This window comes from Polypterus senegalus, chromosome 9 (assembly GCF_016835505.1).
Source record: "Polypterus senegalus isolate Bchr_013 chromosome 9, ASM1683550v1, whole genome shotgun sequence".
Classification (NCBI taxonomy): domain Eukaryota; kingdom Metazoa; phylum Chordata; class Cladistia; order Polypteriformes; family Polypteridae; genus Polypterus; species Polypterus senegalus.
Window position 1 is genome coordinate 30,418,811 of NC_053162.1, and position 21,724 is coordinate 30,440,534.

Consider the following 21,724-nt stretch of genomic DNA (forward strand, 5'->3'; position numbering starts at 1 on the left):
GCAATTGTTCCTAATGCAAACACCCTCTGATGGATAATAGATACATGAACAGAGGAAAAGTCTATAACTAGGAAAATGTAGTGTGCCCTGGTTTTTGTTTTCATTTATCCATGGTAAAACACGAGATATTAGACAGATGTTGTGTGGTCCAAAACACCTGCATTCCTTATTCCTCATTGCAACATTATATGCATTGTACTTCCAGATAAACATTCATTGGCTGTCAGTTATCATGTACACAAACACCACCCCTACAATTAAAGACAAATTAAAACCGGTTTGATTCTGTTGGAGAAGGTCTCAGCTAGATGTGAGTCAGTGGGTATGTCACATAATGCAACTGGATTCACAGGAGTGCTCTATTGACTGCCTCAGGCTCACTAAGATTATGAAAATGGAGACTACACCTGAAAATCGCTGGAAAAACCATCAAATGTGACATGGGCTTAAAAAGTATCAACAGCTAAGTATAAACCAATTCTGAGTGTGGTACAAGTTCATCAATGGCAACTACCCACACTTGAGTTTACACTGGAACCTGGATGTCTTTGTTATGTATGAGGGACACCAAAATGTTTTATTTCCAGCTCACGCATCTTTGCCTAACTAATGCATGTGCAGCACAGAACAGATTTTTTAACTGCTGTGTACACAGCAAAACCAGAAATGTAATCTGATCATTAAATTATAACTGATATTTATACAGCTTAGTTAGATTCTCTAAAATGTGACATACACAGTATATAGGAGCATATACTGAAATGATTTTTTTCAATGTCTCATTTTGTAAAATACAGCTGACTAACACCGTCAGCTTATGTCAACAGATGATGGATGACCGAGATTTTTTCTTGTCAACACTAAGTATTTTTCCAGTAATTTCAAAGAATAATAAATAATAAACCTTTCTGTTTTGATGTTTTTTTATTTCTTAAAAGCCATAATAAATCATCAACATGAACCAATCTCCAGGTTTCAATAGAATATAAATCAATTGATAACTACTGTGAACATGTACTGTTTTCTGCTTTCTTAATAGGATTTTTTTTAGGATTATTTGTTATTGTTATTTTAATAGAATTACTGCCATTATATTGCTTTTTTCTCATGACCACTACCAGCTTGTTGGCAAGTGCTCCCATTGTCGATCACATGGTTTGATGTCAACATTGTACAGTATATGACATCACACTAATGATATTTAAGATGGCAGCATGTATCCCCAGATAACCAAGCATATGGATTTTTTAAATATACAGTAACTCTCTTCTTTTGTGTGTAGTTTGTCTAATTTTGCATTATTTAGGTGGGCTTAGGTTGAACAAAACTACTTAAATATTTCAGTAAAAATATACGTTTTAAAAGATTTGTGTCATGTCTCACACTCATTGTCCACTGACTCCAGCTCTAATAACCCATATAGTTTTGTAAATAGGAGGATAATTGGCTGTGTCAAAAAACATATACAAACCCTGCTGTCTGGTTATTAGTCTATTCATAACACCGCACATTAATGTGTAGCTATCAAAAAGGTACTGTATATTGGAGTCTCAGTTCCATTTAAATAAAAAAGTATCTGCTGGGAAATCACAGCACACTATAAATGAATGGCAACATTGCCTGGGTGGGTTCCTGAATTGCAATCAATAATGCTGGGAGAGTCTAGTTCTTTGCAAGTCACCACTCGGAAAACAGGGTTTGGAAAATAGATGAGTTGAAACATAATCTCTTACATATATTTCTCTTCTGGTTCGTCCTGCGTCCTCTTCAAACCTGGCCCCCCCCACACGCAGCCCACACGGCATTTCTCGTTTCCTATTTGTCCTCTTCCAAACCCTTCCCCACGCTGCCTGCGGCCTCCCATACACCCCCACACTGCTTTTTTTGATTCCTATTCCTCCTTCAGAGTACCACGTTCCCCACTCCTCTCTCATGACCCCATTGGTGTCATGTCACCGCCCTATATCTAGCCTGACCACGTGACCTTTCACTTCGGCCATGTGTGCGCCTGGGAGTCTTTTCCATAGCCTGCTACAGGAAGGTACTCTCTCGACCATTGGCATTGGTTTCACTCCTTGCTATTGGTTTCACTCCTTGCTATTTTCATTATACCGCGACGGTTGTTTCCTCAGACTTTGTTATAAAATGAACGACAGCATCTTCTCTGTCGACGGGTTTTTGTACAACATCATCTGTATTCCAGGATCCCTCACACCAGCTGGCATGCCTCCCCATATCCTTCATTTGAAAGTGGGAGTCGTAGTTATGCTCCTTCGAAATATTATGCCATCAAAAGGTCTTTGCAACGGAACAAGACTCATCGTTACCCGAATATATACAAATATTATTGAGTGCAAATTGTTCGCTATCCAAAATTCTGAAACAATCTTCATTCCCAGAATCTCGCTCCTTCCTTCCGACACCAATCTCCCTTTTAAATTTAAACGCACACAATTCCCATTCAGACTCACCTTCTCCATGACTATCAACAAGTCCCAAGGACAAACGTTTGCAAAGATTTGTGTTAATCTACAACAACCAGTCTTCAGCCATGGTCAGTTGTACGTGGCTTTTTCTAGGGTTAGATCTTTTGACTCATTATCTGTTGTCTCCAGCAAAACACCTATTCACAACTGCATCTTTCAAGAAGTATTTCTTTCTTCTTGATTTCTGAATTCCTTTCTCACCATTTTCCATTGCTATTCTTACACCACCATATGCTACGGTGGACGTCGGCTAGTTTTCTTTAATGTAATAAAAGGCAGCAAGGAGGCTAAGAATGCAGTGTTTAGCATCACACTGTCTGTTCAGTCAAGGGACTCTTGGTAGACATTGAGTAATTCTGTATTTTCCCAGTGTTAATGAGAATGTTTCTTTAAAGTTAGAGCCCTGTTCATGGTTGATTAATGGCTTGTATACACTGCAGCCAGGGATAACCTCCTGGTAACTTTGAACCTGAGCAAACAGACAACTAGTTCGGTGATTCATGGATCGTCAAAATAAATTAACAAAAAAAAAAATCTGATAATTTCATATTGCCAAATCTACAATATTAATAAGTAATACATGATTATATTGCTTTATTCTTTAAACTGCTGTTGTCCTATGAAAGAATACTGCATTAGTCCAACGCTGTTGTCAGGCTCTGGGATTTATCAAATCTTTTCCATCACCTCCAATGGGAAGTGTACAATTGAAGACATTAGTTTATTTCGGTGATTATTTGGCTTTCGATGCACCACGGTGTTTGGAAGCTTACCAGTATTATAACTACTGCTAATTAATTCAGCATATTTTTTATTTATTTTGGAGTACATGATACATTCAGTTAGGCAAAGCTGTAAATGTAATGTGTAATTTAAAATACATGAGAAAATGTGATTAGGGTTTTAACTAAAAGTATGGTGAACATAATTTGCATTGAATAACAAACAGATAAGGCCCACTTATTTGAGAATTATAATTTGCTTCCATTGACAATGAGAATGCTGGTGAACCGATTCAGAGAGAGAGACCTTTGTTTAGATGAAAAAATCAGGTGATAAACAGTAGATGTAACTATGCTCATCTGTACACATCTACTTTTCTAAATGTTCTGTATCATTATCACTTGAAAGTCTGCTCAGACACTGTGATGTAATTTTAAACCAAACCGACAGACTAGGTAGCCAGACTTTATACATGATAAAGTATAACAGTAATAGGACTGTGTGCCTGAGTATTAATTTATATATTGTACAGGCACTGTAAGATGCTATTAAATTGGGGTATGTGTAATTTTGCCTTGTGTAAAATATTTCACTTTACATTTTAAACATCACTATTTCTGACTTACTCCTCTTTATAGAGTGCCCTCTTCTACGCGGTGGTGTGCTGGGGTGGCAGCATAAAGATGAAAGACGCCTCACGCCTGGACAAACTTGTTAAGAAGGCAGGCTCTATTGTACGAGTAAAGCTGACAGTTTAACATCTGTGGCAGAGCGACGGGCACTAAGCAAACTCCTGTCAATCATGGAGAATCCACTGCATCCACTGAACAGGATCATCTCCAGGCAGAGGAGTAGCTTCAGTGACAGACTTTTGTCACCGTCCTGCTCCACTGACAGACTGAGGAGATCGTTCCTCCCCCACACTATGCGACTCTTCAATTCCACCCGGGGGAGTAAATCGAACATTAATTTTATTTTAATTTTTTTCATTTTTATTACTATTTAATTTAATATTGTTTCTTTGTATCAGTATACTGCTGCTGGATTATGTGAATTTCCCCTTGGGATTAATAAAGTATCTATCTATCTATCTATCTATCTATCTATCTATCTATCTATCTATCTATCTATCTATCTATCTATCTATCTATCTATCTATCTATCTATCTATCTATTTATAGTTAAAAAAATTAATTTCTATTCAGGCTCTCATATTATCGCAGCACTGGTACAAAATGAGCTAAGCCATTTTTTTACATCTGGTTGTAGTAATATATTTACATTAGTTCTAATCACTTCTGACCGCCTCTGGTTGTCTATAAATTAGTACAAGACCACTAAATATTGAATACAATGACCTTGTGCCATGAATAAACAAGTAACCAAATGTATGTGGATAACTTTTTTGAGCAATTCATTTTTATCGACAAGTACTAACAGTGTATTATATAATCACAAAAATCCGCTCTACTTGCAGTCAAGGGGTAACAGTATGTAGGACAGAACTTGTCTCAGCAGCATTAAGCACAAGTTAGAAACAGTTCAGGACAGGACACTAGTCATTCATAAGGGCTATTTATGCACCGATTCACAAGACTAATTCAGTGAAAATAGTGAAACCAATATGTCTTAGGAAGGTAGGAGAAAAATAAGAGTACTAGGAGTAAAACTGACCCAGACATAGGAAGAATAAGCACAATTCACATTGGTAACGAACCCCGGACACTGGATCTATAAGGCAACAGAACTACCCACTATGTCACTGTCTTGTCTAATATGAAAATAAAATAATTAAACAGATTATAGTCAATAGCCAGTTCTAGGTCATTCACTAAACAAATGAAAAAATATTGTAAATCTAATCAATGACTTATAGCCTTTATAAAAAATGCGAGCAATTGTTGCATCTGATATTAGACTCTGCCATCTCCCATTCTCCTTTATCTTAAAAGGCTAATAGAAGAAAATATATAGGAAAAACAGTGGCCCACAGACCACGAAAAGAGTGTCTGGCCCTGATTAGCTGCATTTTATATTCAGAACAGCACAACTTGGCAGCATGTGAATCACGGCAGTGTTGTTACACCAGAGTCATTCTCCCTTTTTCCCTTCTTTCGGGCCATAGGCCATCTATGGTCTAACCTCCTGATTCACTGCCAAAAGCAATTTAGCATAAATTGTTCCTTCTAATATTTTTTCCATCAGCTTTTGATATTTTTTTAATCTTTTTTTTTGTTTTACCACAGAAGTTTTAATGCAAAACATGTGCAGTCAGTGTGAATGAAGTTAAATTGTAAAGCTAAAAAAACACTACTGTATAAAACACATTGTTTTGTAACATTATGGCTAGTACGTCGATTGGCGACTCATGCAAGAAAAATTCTGGTCCCTGGCATCCAGACAGGTGTTTTACATCTCTCATCTGTATCGTTAGACAAAGAGCTGTTCCATTTTAAGTTAGATCTTTGCCAAAATAAAAGAAAACAAATGTATTAAACTAAACGGCATCTGTATTCCCCAGACCATAAACACAATGGGATGTGGAAAAATGTTGCAGCAGAGTTTTGGAATAAGTGATCATTTATAATAGGTAAGGGAGTGACGCAAGTCCCACATGTATGTATAGGCACAAAGATTTTCTGAGATCCTAAGGTGCCACATTTTTAAAGACAAATGGGCTTACGTTGTTCAAGTTAAAGATGGTCCAAACAGTAAAAAATAGCTTAGTAAGCAGACATAAATCTCAATGTAAATTATCTTGATTTTTTAAAATATATGCTGATAGGATCACACTGTACACAAGTGGAAGTGAATATGGCAATCAAATTAAACTAGTCAGCTCAGACAAAACAAAGTAATTAAAATGCTCTTTAATATGCTGTTTATAAGAATACTAACAATGACAAAACATTTAACAATAAAGAACAAAGAATTAAAAATAATTAGAACCAGAGAGATTTGTCAAGACGTTCTGTTCCTACCTACAAAACGTGCACAGAAACATATGGAAGCTTCCGATTTAAATCTAAAACATAGGTCCAAGTGTTCACTTTTGCAGTTGAAATATTTTTTTCACAACGTTCATTTCTCCCATATCTTCTTTTTGAGTTTGTCATGACAGACATCTTTCTTCTATAATTTGTGTTTAGTGCGTGGGGGTTAAAACAGAGACATACGTCTTACTATGTTTAAACATGCCATGTGGAGTGGCTGAGCAGCTCTAGCTAAGATGGACCAATACATGATCTATAATCATTACGATGTAAGACCATGAAAATCAACTGTAACTATTAGTTTTCCTGTTATTAAAACAACAATCTGTAACTGACATATTAATTTCTTTGTGTGTTTCCTGGTGTGGAGCTTGGCCCAGACACAGACAGGCAGACACGTTGACGTCACCCAACACACGTTTATCTATACTAATAAAAGGCAAAGCCCTCACTCACTCACTCACTCACTCACTCACTCACTCACTCACTCACTCACTCACTCATCACTAATTCTCCAACTTCCTGTGTGGGTGGAAGGCTGAAATTTGGCAGGTTCATTCCTTACAGCTTCCTTACAAAAGTTGGGCAGGTTTTATATCGAAATTCTACGCGTAATGGTCATAACTGGAAGCAGTTTTTCTCCATTTACTGTAATGGAGATGAGCTTCAACGCCGTGGGGCGGAGTTTCGTGTGACATCATCACGCCTCCCGTAATCACGCAGTACATAGAAAACCAGGAAGACCTCAAAAAAGCGCTGAAGAAAACATGCATTATATAATTGAGAAGGCAGCGAAACAATAAGAAGCGAGCGAGTGGCATATACAACCATATTCATGAGTTCTGCTACTTCGGAAACAAAGCACGATGTAAACCTACACTTTAAATTAAGTTCATAGACAGGCTGCTGCTGGCGTTTGTAATTTAGTGCCTGCCCATATAAGGCCGTCCGTCCGCGGCAATCCAATAGCAAACTCCCACTAAATATTCACGGGTGAAGGACTGTGCTTATGGAGAGGAAGATGAGATGGTCAGGGTGGTGTTTGACACAAACTCAGCGAAACTGCGAGAGAAAGTTTTAAGTGCCAGGACTAAGGTAACATTAAATACAGCCATGGACATAGCACGAGATGGCACCAGCACAGCTGGGAACCTTCGATGCATGTACACGGCGGCTCCGTGAACTGGCGCGTGCACAGATAAAAGCAACAGTTCCAAAGCTGAACAAAACCGAATTACACAATTGAAAAGGCAGCAAAAATATGAAGCGTCTGATACATACAAGCATATTCATAAATCCAGCTACTGTGGAAACAAAGCACACGTGGAAAAAGTCAATGTCCGCTAAAGGAAGACAGTGTAAAAAAAACCCGTGCATGCAGTGTGTCAGGTCTCAGATAAAGAAGAAGACGAGCTGTTTATTGATGCAGTAAGAAACGAATCGATGAATGAAACCTGTCATCTTTACAGCGATTGACAAACACGGAATGTAACTTGAACACAACACATCCTACAAATACGAACCTGATTGAAAGAAATAATGATAATCAAATCCTTGATGACAGCAACACTCAGTAACACTCACAAAACAAATACTGTATATTGACAGTCATGTTACGTTATTTTTAAAATGTTCCCTTTTCTTTTCTAGCTTTTTAACACACTACTTCTCCGCTGCGAAGCGCGGGTATTTTGCTAGTATATATATATATATATATATCCCGATCTACATACTCGAATAATGGATACTTTATTAGCCATCAATGATTGTTTTGGTAAAGCCATACTCAGTGTATTCATTAGATGAGCGGTAAAAAGTAAGGCGAGGGAGGATGACTTATTGAGGCATGCAGGCTGTAGTGTGCGTCAACTCTATCTGAATTGCGATCACATTTGAAAAAATATATCTTTTCAAGTTCTATTTAGTCCATATGTGTCAAACTCAAGGGCAGGGGCCACATCCGGCCGGCGTAATTATATCCGCCCCGAGATCATTTTATATACTGTATTATTGTTATTAATGGCCGGGTATATGAAGCGCTGGTAACACAATAAACTACAGATCCCATAATGCAGCGCTTCAGCTGCCTTGCCGAACACTTACCGCGTTAATCAAGTCTACCTTATGATGCTGCAAGTTATTGCGAAGCTAGCTCACACGATGCTGAAGAGAAAAGTTGATTCTGAAAATAGAGCCTTTAAAATCCGATGGGAGGCTGAGTATATGTTTACTGAACCCGTGTGTCTCATTTGTGGAGCTAATGTGGCTGTAATTACAGAATTTAATCTAAGGCGGCACTATGAGACAAAACATCAGGGTAACCTGAATGCAATGCAGAAGATACAGAAAGCAGAAGAATTAAATAAGAATCTGACACTTCAGCGGACGTTTTACCCGTGCACAATCACAAAGTGATTTCAAGTGAAGCTGCTTTTATGGGAGACACAAATGCACCAGTGCACCTTGCCCCACTTTCCCTGTTGCCAAGTAATGTTAAACCAAGTCGTCACTACGGTGTTCCCAAATCGCACTTTGCTGATAAACTGGCGCACTGAGTTTGCACGGCGCTTTGGTGACTTTGAAGAACAAAAAGTCCGTCTACATGCGGCTCGAACCTTGTGCATGTTTGGTAGCACATATCTGTGTGAGAAGCTCTTCTCAGTGATAAAGACTAACAAAACAGCACACAGGAGTCACCTCACTGATGAGCACCTGCAATCCATCCTGAGAATCTCCACAACACAGAACCTCACACCAAACAGAAACGAACTTGTGGCCAAAAAAAGATGCCAGGCGTCCAGCTCTAAAATGACATATGAGCAAAGACAACTGAATGATTTGATTTGTTATTGCTGAAAGGAACACATTTTATTTATATTTCCAGGTTTTGTTATGCAGCATGTTCATATTTGAATTTGTATAATTTTGACAGGATATATTTTTATGGAGAGCAAAATCTTTTGGGATATTTAAAATCTAAGTTTATTTTTTATATAAAATTACATAAGAGTAAAGAAATTTGAATGTTTGTTCTTTTAACGTTTACTTTATTTCTAACTTGTATAATTTAGACAGGATATATTTTTATGGAGAGCAAAATATTATAAGTTGTTTAATGTTTGAGTTGATTTATTCACGAATAATATTCCTGTCTGTTTTACCATTCCTACCAAAGATATTTCTGTCGACTAAATAAAAATTCCTTCTATTTAAAATTTAAATAGAACTTGAACAAATCGATAGTTCATAATATCCACAGACTTGCGTAAGGCGGGAGTCATCCATTTTAACAAGCAGCGTATTGCACTGATCTGAAATAGCTGTGTGTGTATATATGTAGATATGTATGTATATGTATATATATGTTTATATATGTGTGTGTGTATGTATGTATATATATATATGTATTTGTGTGTATGTATGTATGTGTGTATGTATGTATGTATATATATGTAGATATATATATATGTATGTATATATGTGTGTGTGTATAGATATGTATATATATATATGTTTATGTGTGTGTGTGTAAATATATATATATATATATATATATATATCTATATATATGACAGCAACACTCATCACTCACAACAGTGACAAAACAATTACATTGACAATCATGTTACGTTATTTTCAAAATGTTTCCTTTTCTTTTTCATTGCTTCTTTAACACACTACTTCTCCGCTGCGAAGCGCGGGTATTTTGCTAGTTATACATATTTACGAGTTAAGTGCACCTCAGAACCCCCAAAGTCCTGGCCACAACGCAATGCCTTCACTTCTCTTCTGGCCACCTCCTCACCTCCTCCTAGACCTTGTCTTCCTCACTCCTGACTCCAGCCATTGTCTGAAGGGAGGCGGCCCCTTTTATAAACACCTGGATGTGCTCCAAGTGTGCTCCGGCAATCTCCCACCGACACGCCCCAGTGTGGCGGAAGTGCCGGCTGTATCCTTGGAAGCACTCCGGGTGTCCCTGCACTTTTGCCCCCCAGCACTTCCGCCACACCCGGGTCCAGGGTCCCCAAGGCATTGGGGTACCCCCGGTGGTGACCATGGGCCCCTACAGGGTCGAGCTGCAAAACTCTGTACCTGTTGTCCCCATAGCAACCAGGGTGGTCACCCCCATGTGGTCTGAGGTGGGCACATGCCCTCCAAGGTGTCCCAGCCGGGTCGCCCCCCCAGGCATCTGCCACACTGGATACACAAAATCTGTTTGATCTATTTGATCCTCTACAGTGGGTGGCACGGTGGCGCAGTGGTAACGCTGCTGCCTCACAGTTAGGAGACCTGGGTTCACTTCCTGGGTCCTCCCTGCGTAGAGTTTGCATGTTCTCCCCGTGTCTGTGTGGATTTGCTCCAGGTTTCCTTCCACAGTCCAAAGACATGCAGGTTAGGTACATTGGCGAATCTACAGTAAATTGTCCCTAGTGTGTGCTTGGTATGTGTGTGTGCCCTGCGGTGGGCTGGCGCCCTGTCTGGGGTTTGTTTCCTGCCTTGTGTTGGCTGGGATTGGCTCCAGCAGACCCCCATGACCCTGTAGTTAGGATATAGCAGGTTGGATAATGAATGGATCCTCTACAGTATGATAATCAAATAATGTTGAACTCCATGAAGGAGCTGCAGGAGAGTTTGTAGAGAGTATGAACCTCTATTTAATAATGTACTCTTCTTTCTCTCAGTGCTTCTATTTTAGATCATTTTGAACAGGCACCTTTAATAGTTGACAAAAGCAAAGCATATGACATTATTTACTTAATCTTTCAAGAAGCCTTTGATACAGTCCCATACCACAGATTAATTCTAATCTAGAAGTTATAGGCATCATATGTAACATAAAAAAATGGATCTCAGGTTGGTTGACTGGCAAGAGACAGAGTATAGATAAGAACAGAATGTTACATGTGGAGTAAAGTTATCAGTGGAGTCCTTCATGGGTCCATCCATGAACAGTTACTTCTTTATTTTATATTAATGACATAGATTCCAGTATAGCTAGTAAACTTGTGAAATGTGCAGATGATACTAAAACTGGACCTGTGGCAGACCCTGATAAGGCAGAAAAAACAATTCATAAAGACTTGGGTGAACATTGGGAAAATGCAGTTTAATGTAGAAAAGTATATCTAAGGAATATGAGGAAGTGATTAAAAAGGCAAAAAAAAAATGTTAAGTTATATCATAAAAACTATTGAATGCAAATCAAATGATGTTATATTCAGAGTGAATAATGCATTAGTGAGACCACAACTGGAGTATTGTGTGTACTTCTGGTCACCACACTACAAGGAAGACATTGCAGTACTTGAAGCTGTGCGGAGGAGAGCAACCAAGTGTATCCCAGGACTTAAGGTCATATCATACCCTGACAGACTCATAGAATTAAACCTATTTAATCTCCTGCAAAGAAGACTGTGTGGAGACCTAATCCTGGTTTTGAAAATGCGTTTCAAAATTTCATTTTCAAAATTCATTTCAAAAGGCACTGATAAAGTGGATTCAGCAGAGTTTTTTCCACTTAACAGTGAATCATGGACACCAATGGAAATTAAGTGGAAGTGCTTTACACAGTGTTATGAGAATTTGGAACAAACTACCAGGCCATGCAGTTGAAGCAGCAAAATTGACAACCTCTAGTTCAGATATTGGTATCGGTTGCCTTTATAAAATGTTGTAGAACCCTTCACCTACAGTTTTGAGTCTATCATTATAAGACACTGGCTTAAGTAATGTTAGCGTGATCTCTAGAATGTGTTATACAGAAGGTTTCTAAAGCATGTGCGGCATAGCATTAGCTTCCACTTTGCCATTTATAGTATGTTTGTATAGTAACATTAAATCTAGATGGTTTAAGAAGTCTAACCTGTCATACGATAAGGCATGTGGAAACTTACATAGCGGGAAACTATCTATTTTTTCCAACTTCAGTGCTTCAAAAGTGCTGAATTCATCATCATGGAAAATTCATGTAACTGATTCCTGATATCAAATATTCTACAAAATAAAGTTGGTGAGGGATATACAGTTCTTGGGCTGATGTAATGTATCATTGGTATGTCAATGCAATGTCTTAGGCCTCACCTCACTTTTGACACTTTCTGAAACCCTAACTACACTATGTGCATGGAGGCAAGGGACACAGCCTAGGTTATTCCACAATAGGCTGTTTGATAAGTTATTTGTAGGATGTATATTATACTGTATATTGTTTAGGGAGGTCTGCCACCTTATTCTGGAATTTCAATGTATTAATTTATTTAAGTGCTCATTTAAAGTATTTTACTTAAAGTATCATGTGAAACAGGAAGTAGAAAGGGAATGAATAAGCATATGCTTTTACACATCAACAGAATTTCACTTTAAAGGGTTACAGTAAAAACATCTTCCCTGTTAAATTAATACAGTACCTTTTATAACAGCCAATAAAGTGCAAAAACTTATGCTATATGTTATTAGTAATACAGATTAAAACACATTCCATCCAGTAAACTTCAATGTGTCCTACTACTAATGAGATTGACATTTAAAGTTTGGGCATGTAACCTCTGCTCCTTAGGGACAAGCTGACTGAGATGGGAGTAGACTCACACCTGGTGGCATGGATTGTGGACTATCTTACAGACAGACCTCAATATGTGCGTCTTGGGAACTGCAGGTCTGACATTGTGGTCAGCAACACAGGAGCGCCGCAGGGGACTGTACTTTCTCCGGTCCTGTTCAATCTATATACATCAGACTTCCAATATGACTCGGAGTCCTGCCACGTGCAAAAGTTCGCTGATGACACTGCTATTGTGGGCTGCAGAAGAAGTACAGGAAGCTAATCAAAGACTTTGTTAAATGGTGCGACTCAAACCACTTACACCTGAACACCAACAAGACCAAGGAACTGGTGGTGGATTTTAGGAGCCCAGGCCCCTCATGGACCCCGTGATCATCAGAGGTGACTGTGTGCAGAGGGTACAGACCTATAAATATCTGGGAGTGCAGCTGGATGACAAATTGGACTGGACTGCCAATACTGATGCTCTGTGTAAGAAAGGTCAGAGCTGACTATACTTTCTTAGAAGGTTGGCGTCCTATAGATGCTGCAGATGTTCTACCAGATGATTGTGGCGAGTGCCCTCTTCTACGCGGTGGTGTGCTGGGGTGGCAGCATAAAGAAGAAGGACATCTCACACCTGGACAAACTTGTTAAGAAGGCAGGCTGTATTGTAGGAGTAAAGCTGGACAGTTTAACATCTGTAGCAGAGCGACGGGCACTAAGCAAACTCCTGTCAATCACGAATAATCCACTGCATCCACTGAACAGTGTCATCTCCAGGCACAGGAGTAGCTTCAGTGACAGACTGCTGTCACCGTCCTGCTCCACTGACAGACTGAGGAGATCGTTCCTCCCTTACACTATGCGTCTCTTCAGTTCCACCCGGGGAAGTAAATGCTAACATTACTCAAAGTTATTGTCTGTTTTACCTGCTTTTTTATTACTCTTTAATATTGTTTTTTTATCAGTATGCTGCTGCTGGATTATGAGAATTTTCCCCTTGGGATTAATAAAGTATCTATCTATCTATCTATCTATCTATCTATCTATCTATCTATCTATCTATCTATCTATCTATCTATCTATCTATCTATCTATCTATCTATCTATCTATCTATCTACACAACATAACATACAGTACTTTCCAAGGTAATACACACAGATAAAATTAGCTTTTAATATTACAAGCTTGAGTTTTTAAATGAAGTTGTTTCAACATTTAATCAATATACCTGTCACTGATGATTCCGAGGCATTTTCTGGCCATTAGCTATTTTGTCTATTTTTTTAGAATGAATGGCCAGGCTGGTTAATCAAAATTTTAGTTTTTTTCTCTAGAGATTTTTTTTCTAGAGACAATTGACTTCTTCTAGAGGATACTTGGACTGTGAGATATAATCTCTTCAGCACTGCATACTAATTGAGTCTACTAACAATGAAGTATCACTTTTTGATAATTTGGACTCCATATGTTGTAGCATGGCGACACCATGTTTCAAGAAGCATACTGTTGTTATGCTTGCATCATTATATTTATGAATTTAATTTCAAAATAAATTTTATTGCTTACTGTATTTATATATTTCACCCAAATCACCCCCTTGCTATTAGACTGTACCTGACCACAAGACATATGTTAAGGGAGTCTCAGTTATGTACTGTCACAATTTGGTGCTATGATGATCCGATCAAGCATGGATTATTAAGCTGCTGAAAACAGGTTAAGAGTCTGAATGTGATTGTTTTATATTGCCCTAAGTTGGTTAAACCTCTACAGTTCCATCCATTCACCAATTATCCAACTCGCTATATCCTAACTACAGGGTCATGGGGGTCTGCTGGAGCCAATCCCAGCCAACACAGGGTACAAGGCAGAAAAACAAACCCCGGGCAGGGCGCCAGCAGCCCATACACCAAGCACACACTAGGGACAATTTAGAATCTCCAATGCACCTAACCTGCATGTCTTTGGACTGTGAGGAAACTGGAGTACCTGGAGGAAGCCCACGCAGACATGGAGAACATGCAAACTCCACGCAGGGAGGACCCAGGAAGCGAACCCGGGTCTCCTAACTACGAGGCAGCAGCGCTACCCACTGTGCCACCGTGCCGGAAAAGCATTTTAACATAAACTGAGTGATGATTTAAAAATGTGGCCAAGATCCTGGAAAAATCAATTTGTGTTGTAGTTCCAGTGAACATAATCATAACGTGCAGAAATAAGAATTAAATGCCAAAACTGAAGGAGAACTCAAATTGCAATCAATAGCTCTCTGCTAGGAATCACCATAAATGGCACAGAACAATCAAGCATATCTAAATTAAAACTTTCAAGGAGGAATGTCTTCCATTATATTTCACGTGTACATTGGTAAAAAGCCTTACAGACTACCTACTTTTCATTATATACTGCACGATGAACCATAAAAGTTTATGCAATGATTTTCCTATGTCTAACACCATGAAGCATAAAATAAGGAGTGGCCATTCCAGAAAAAAATAAGGGGTATTCCCAGTGTAAACCATCACAAAGCACTAACCAGTATCTTCTCTTCATTTAGTACTCAAAGGACTGAAAAAAGAGTTGATAGATAGATAGATAGATAGATAGATAGATAGATAGATAGATAGATAGATAGATAGATAGATAGATAGATAGATACAGTGGTGTGAAAAACTATTTGCCCCCTTCCTGATTTCTTATTCTTTTGCATGTTTGTCACACAAAATGTTTCTGATCATCAAACACATTTAACCATTAGTCAAATATAACACAAGTAAACACAAAATGCAGTTTTCAAATGATGGTTTTTATTATTTAGGGAGAAAAAAAATCCAAACCTAGATGGCCCTGTGTGAAAAAGTAATTGCCCCCTTGTTAAAAATAACCTAACTGTGGTGTGTCACACCTGAGTTCAATTTCCGTAGCCACCCCCAGGCCTGATTACTGCCACACCTGTTTCAATCAAGAAATCACTTCAATAGGAGCTGCCTGACACAGAGAAGTAGACCAAAAGCACCTCAAAAGCTAGACATCATGCCAAGATCCAAAGAAATTCAGGAACAAATGAGAACAGAAGTAACTGAGATCTATCAGTCTGGTAAAGGTTATAAAGCCATTTCTAAAGCTTTGGGACTCCAGCGAACCACAGTGAGAGCCATTATCCACAAATGGCAAAAACATGGAACAGTGGTGAACCTTCCCAGGAGTGGCCGGCCGACCAAAATTACCCCAAGAGCGCAGAGACCACTCATCCGAGAGGTCACAAAAGACCCCAGGACAACGTCTAAAGAACTGCAGGCCTCACTTGCCTCAATTAAGGTCAATGTTCACGACTCCACCATAAGAAAGAAACTGGGCAAAAACGGCCTGCATGGCAGATTTCCAAGGCCAAACCACTGTTAAGCAAAAAGAACATTAGGGCTCATCTCAATTTTGCTAAGAAACATCTCAATGATTGCCAAGACTTTTGGGGAAAATACCTTGTGGACTGATGAGACAAAAGTTGAACTTTTTGGAAGGCAAATGTCCCGTTACATCTGGCGTAAAAGGAACACAGCATTTCAGAAAAGAACATCATACCAACAGTAAAATATGGTGGTGGTAGTGTGATGGTCTGGGGTTGTTTTGCTGCTTCAGGACCTGGAAGTCTTGCTGTGATAGATGGAACCATGAATTCTACTGTCTACCAAAAAATCCTGAAGGAGAATGTCCGGCCATCTGTTCGTCAACTCAAGCTGAAGCGATCTTGGGTGCTGCAACAGGACAATGACCCAAAACACACCAGCAAATCCACCTCTGAATGGCTGAAGAAAAACAAAATGAAGACTTTGGAGTGGCCTGACCTGAATCCAATTGAGATGCTATGGCATGACCTTAAAAAGGCGGTTCATGCTAGAAAACCCTCAGATAAAGCTGAATTACAACAATTCTGCAAAGATGAGTGGGCCAACGTTCCTCCAGAGCTGTAAAAGACTCATTGCAAGTTATCGTAAACGCTTGATTGCAGTTATTGCTGCTAAGGGTGGCCCAACCAGTTATTAGGTTCAGGGGGCAATTACTTTTCACACAGGGCCATGTAGGTTTGGATTTTTTCTCCCTAAATAATAAAAACCATCATTTAAAAACTGCATTTTGTGTTTACTTGTGTTATATTTGACTAATGGTTAAATGTGTTTGATGATCAGAAACATTTTGTGTGACAAACATGCAAAAGAATAAGAAATCAGGAAGGGGGCAAATAGTTTTTCACACCACTGTAGATAGATAGATTCTCAGACATTGCCCAGACACCTTGTCTGCTTTCCATCCACATTTTTACTACAACCGATTGTAGAGGGTCCCCATTGCCCACTGTGAAAACATCATGTGTATACTTCCCATTTTTGTAGGAGACTCTCAGCGTGCGTCCTATGTCTTGACTCCTGCCAGTGTGCCTAATCTAACTTGTCTGGCACTTCTTATGTTGGCTGTGTCACCAAAACAAAATTGACTAATCAGATTTATTGGTAGGACCAGGCACACGTGTGTGTGCACACCTACACACACAGACATTAGTGATGTTTTATTATATACTGTAGTAGATGAATGCAAAGAAAGCCTGCACTATTGGGCTAGAGTGAAGAGAGACACAACAGAAAATATAGTTTAATGGTTACATATAAAAAAGTGTCTCAGAAGTACCTCTTATCACTTCGTGGTGGACTAAGTCAGTGACTAAAACTCTTCCAGGACAACACATGGAGAGGATCAGAAGCAGTAGGCATTATTTTCTTACATTATTCTGTTTCTGCCACTCCCATCAGTGAGTCCCTTCGTTTCACTGATTAGCTTTTAGGTGGTTAACAAATACCGAAATAACATTGTTTAATACTTTTAATTTTTAGTTAATTTTAATTATCAACATTTTGTAAATACTAGTAAAAACAACAGTAATATTTATGGACCATCACAGAAAAACTAAAAAGTATCAATGAAAGAAATTCCAGCACATTATGAATTGTTACGTTTACGTTTCCACAAATGCCTTAACACTGACAAAAGTAGCTGCTTACAGTTTCAAACGTAAAATATATTACATGTAAACTTTGACATGTTTGCATTCAATATGCATGTATACTGTTAACTCCAATTCCTACCTTTCGACCGGGGGGTCCAGGCAATCCAAGTGGACCCAGAAGTCCTGGGTCACCCTAGAAAATCAAAGCCATTAATCATTTAAATTATTTTAAGAAATCACTGAAAGACATCAACAATTTATGCATTCTAAAAACTTCATACATTTAGAAAAATTACCTTTTATACTGTGTATACATGATAATACATCTTCCCCAGCATGCTACAGTACTGATGACACAATGGTGGCAGGGTTTCATCAGTCTCTGTCTACGGCAAGAGAGAGGTCAAGGAATTTGACGATGATTTGAAAGACCTGCACGCCACTGGAAGGCCAAAGAGGATTCTTCTTAAAAAGGGAAGGACTATGTTGCTAACTTAAATTGTCATAGTGGATGACTCACAAGAGGCCAGAGAGTCTCCAGAGGAAACAGCTTCAAGTGTGGATAGACTGCCTCGAATCTGGCTTGGAGAATTAGCAGTTTTAAGTGTTCCAGGAAACACTAGACTAGAACTTCCCCCAAAAAATTCCTGATGTCCTTGCCCAAAACCAAGAAGCTTCAGCTACCTTGAAGTGTGGAGTCTCTCAGGCTTCTATACTGTAAGACTTAAAATTCCAGCACAATCGTACCTTTCTATTTCAGTTTGTGGACCACATGCTTGGAGAGCTAAAGAGCTAGTTGGAAACTTTCACCCACAAAAGAGAAAGCCTTAACTGATTTGTTGTTTAGAGACCATGTCATGCCTACTTTGGCCAAACATATTTTTTCCCAGGTAAAAACTTGCTTACTCTTTCTCTGTGTGTCTCACTGTCTCTCTCTTGTTAGCCTTCTGGAACACCTGGCATGTTCACTGTTCTTACTGCACCCCTGGTTGTGCTCTTTTTCCTGCATCTATATTCTGACTTAGATCAACACTGAAACTTTTTTTTTTTGGCTTCTAGGACAACACTGGCCTTTTCCCTCACTTGTGCAACTCTCCCATGCCTGTAAACCACGTATCAAATGTGCAACATGCCATAAAATTAAGTGACTATTGTGATGGACGGCTGGCGGTTCAGTCCTGCCGGGACATCCCTGAGAGAAAAGAATGGAGGAAGGCAGCCTTTTCAGGGCACTGCTTCCCCCGGGACGCTAGGAGGCAGCTCCCCTGGATGGCAACGGTTCCCCGGATTCCCACAAAGAATCCTGGGACCTGGAGTCTGTTTCCTCAGCCCTGTTGGGTGCCACCAGGGGGAGCTGACAAAGATCCTGGGGACTCCTACTAGTATGACAACCCGGAAGTACGTTGGAGTCACAAGGACGGAAGCCCGCAGTACTTCTAGGCTACTTAAGAAAGGATGATGTGGCGTTGAATCGGGAGAAAGACTATTTAAAGGACTGATGAAGACCGAGCAAAGAGAACTGGAGTTGAGAAGCTGGGTGACTAAGCTGCTGGGAGTGGAGGATTGATTATTGTTGTTGTCGTTGTTATTGTTCTTATTATTATTACTGGAGAATTGTGGCGAGTGTGGTGCTTTGTGCACTGTATTGGAAGAAAAATATTTAAATTCTTCTTGGTGCTTTTTACAAGTGTGTCTGGGACATCTGTCTGGTGGGTTTAATGGGGCAAGAGCGCCTCTAGCGTCCACACTATCAAAAGACCTTTCATCTTCGAAAAGTACCAAGTGAAAAAAAGTGGATTATTTTTAGAAAATGAAAACCATTGCAAATAAATATTTTCTCAATGTTTTGGTTATATTATTAAGTGTATGCATTATAACTAGGGTAGGAATTTTAATTACATTTAAACAATCACAAAGTTAATTTACCTGAGCACGAACCTTAAGTGATTGATTAATAATAACAAAATAAGTTATCGTCTAGGATTTACCTGACATTTTCTTGTTTGCAAAATACCAAGCTCGCACACTGGGCTAAGAAAAGATTACAATGGTCGTTTAAATGTACAGGACAGATATAGAAGACTTTTAAAGCCATTACATATCACTGGTCACTGTGAAGACCATTAGGGCATCACAAGGCCAATGCAAAGACCAGGATATCCCTTCAATACTGATAACCAGACAGGGAGTAAACACATCATGGAAGTTACTAAGAAACCAACAGCAACCTTAAGGAAGATGATGAAGTTTACCACAGTAAGCACATTCTCCCTGAATATTAAGTCCATTTTTGGCATTGTCCATTAGTCTGAACTCAAGGACAGGGTGATAAAACAGATGACATTTCTCCCCAAAAATAAAACTAAGACATTTATACATTTTAAAAGAACATACCATCACTGTCTCAAAATAATATGGGAAATTGATGTATGGTCTGATATGACAAACATAGAAGGTTTTAATTTAAAAAAATATGTTTGTTGCAAAATCAAAACAGCTTGTCACCCAACGAAGACAGAACCTACTGTCAAGCATGGTGGTAACAGTATAATACCAAGGAAAGCTTCTTTTTAGTGAGGACTGGGGCTCTATCATGATAAAAGAAAAACATTAAGATTTTCGGACATAAAACCAGTTGGCCTCCAAGTGTGTTAATGAAGGACTATCCAACCAGACTCAATTAAAGAGTGCCAATACCTGTGCAACCAACAAAAATGTATCTCTTCTTAAAAATTACCCATTCGTTTTTCAAGTAAATAGTTTTTGTTTCAACATCTCACTTCTAGGGAGAAAGCTGTGAGATGATGTGTCTACATTTCAAGCAAAAACTATATTTCAAAAGTGTTGTTTAAACACATCAACAGTACACACACACATATATAGTTACATTAACACTAAATTTTCAAGTTTTTTATAAAACCTGGGACATTTTAATTGATTTAAAAATATAGCCAACACATTATTATTGATGCAAATGGCGGTGATGGTTTGAAAGGACTCATTTACACTTTATTATTCACATACCAGTAATGGCGTACTTCACGATAACGTGCAGTGAATACACTTGACTTATTATTTTCATTCTCTTTCTCTATACGTTTAGCATTCGTTTGCTCAGAGGTTGATGCGTTTGCTGCTTCCTGAGCAGCTCTTCTTTATCTCCACCCTAGTGGCCCACTGCTTCTCTTTTTTCGTCGGCATCTTTTCATGTTAAAACTGGTTAAGTTAGTTTTTGTGTTGCAATTACTAGTACGTTTTCTTTAATTTTTCACTTAAGCTGGCCACTTAAGACTTCTATATGCCTCAAGAATGATTAGCGAAGGTGGTAGGGAATGAGAACAGCGACCATATGCATGCGACGCACGGCCGCCCTGCTGCACGCTGCCGAGAGTTGATTCTACAATGAAATAAAATAAAAAGAGTAATAAAAATCATCACCTCGAAAGCGGATAGCAGATGTCATGTAGTATATGTGTACCAAATTTCAGGTCAATAGGTGAAACAGTTTTCGAGGTACAGATGATTTAAAATCCTGGACAGACAAACAAACAGCCACAGCAGCGTATTATATAAGAAGATGACTGTTAAGAATTGAGTTTCTTATAATTTTGTTTCCTGAGCTTCTTTAGTGAAATTTTACATCCTAGTATATTTTTTGAATGTCAGAATCCAATTTGTGTATTAATTTATAGTTATGATGCTGTTTTAAAATAGTTAAAAATATTTTCATACACTATATTTCCACATACTATTTTCTTTTCCTTAGGGCATTATAGTTTGAGCAGTGGTAGCAGAAGCATTGCTAGGGAAGTCAACAGAAAGTGAGTGGCTCTAACATTCTCATTGTGACAGTATTAAGGTCGACCTTGTGCACTTCCTAGTCATCTGAGTTAATGGATAAAAACAAAAATTCTTGTGAGTGTACTGTTAGCATTTAGGTTTTGTTTCAAAGAAGTTAGAAAATTCTAGCCTTCTGGC

The 21,724-nt window shown here is 38.7% G+C and overlaps 1 protein-coding gene across 3 annotated transcripts in view; it reads right to left on the bottom strand.

Moving 5' to 3' along the window:
* Nucleotides 1-21,724, bottom strand: part of LOC120535177 (collagen alpha-1(XXVII) chain B-like) — a 391,818-nt gene that overhangs the window by 250,628 nt on the left and 119,466 nt on the right. For all 3 annotated transcript variants that reach the window (XM_039762832.1, XM_039762833.1, XM_039762834.1), the window contains exon 7: nt 17,886-17,939. In XM_039762832.1, the coding sequence (XP_039618766.1) occupies nt 17,886-17,939 (54 nt within the window). The remainder of the gene's footprint in view (nt 1-17,885; nt 17,940-21,724) is intronic.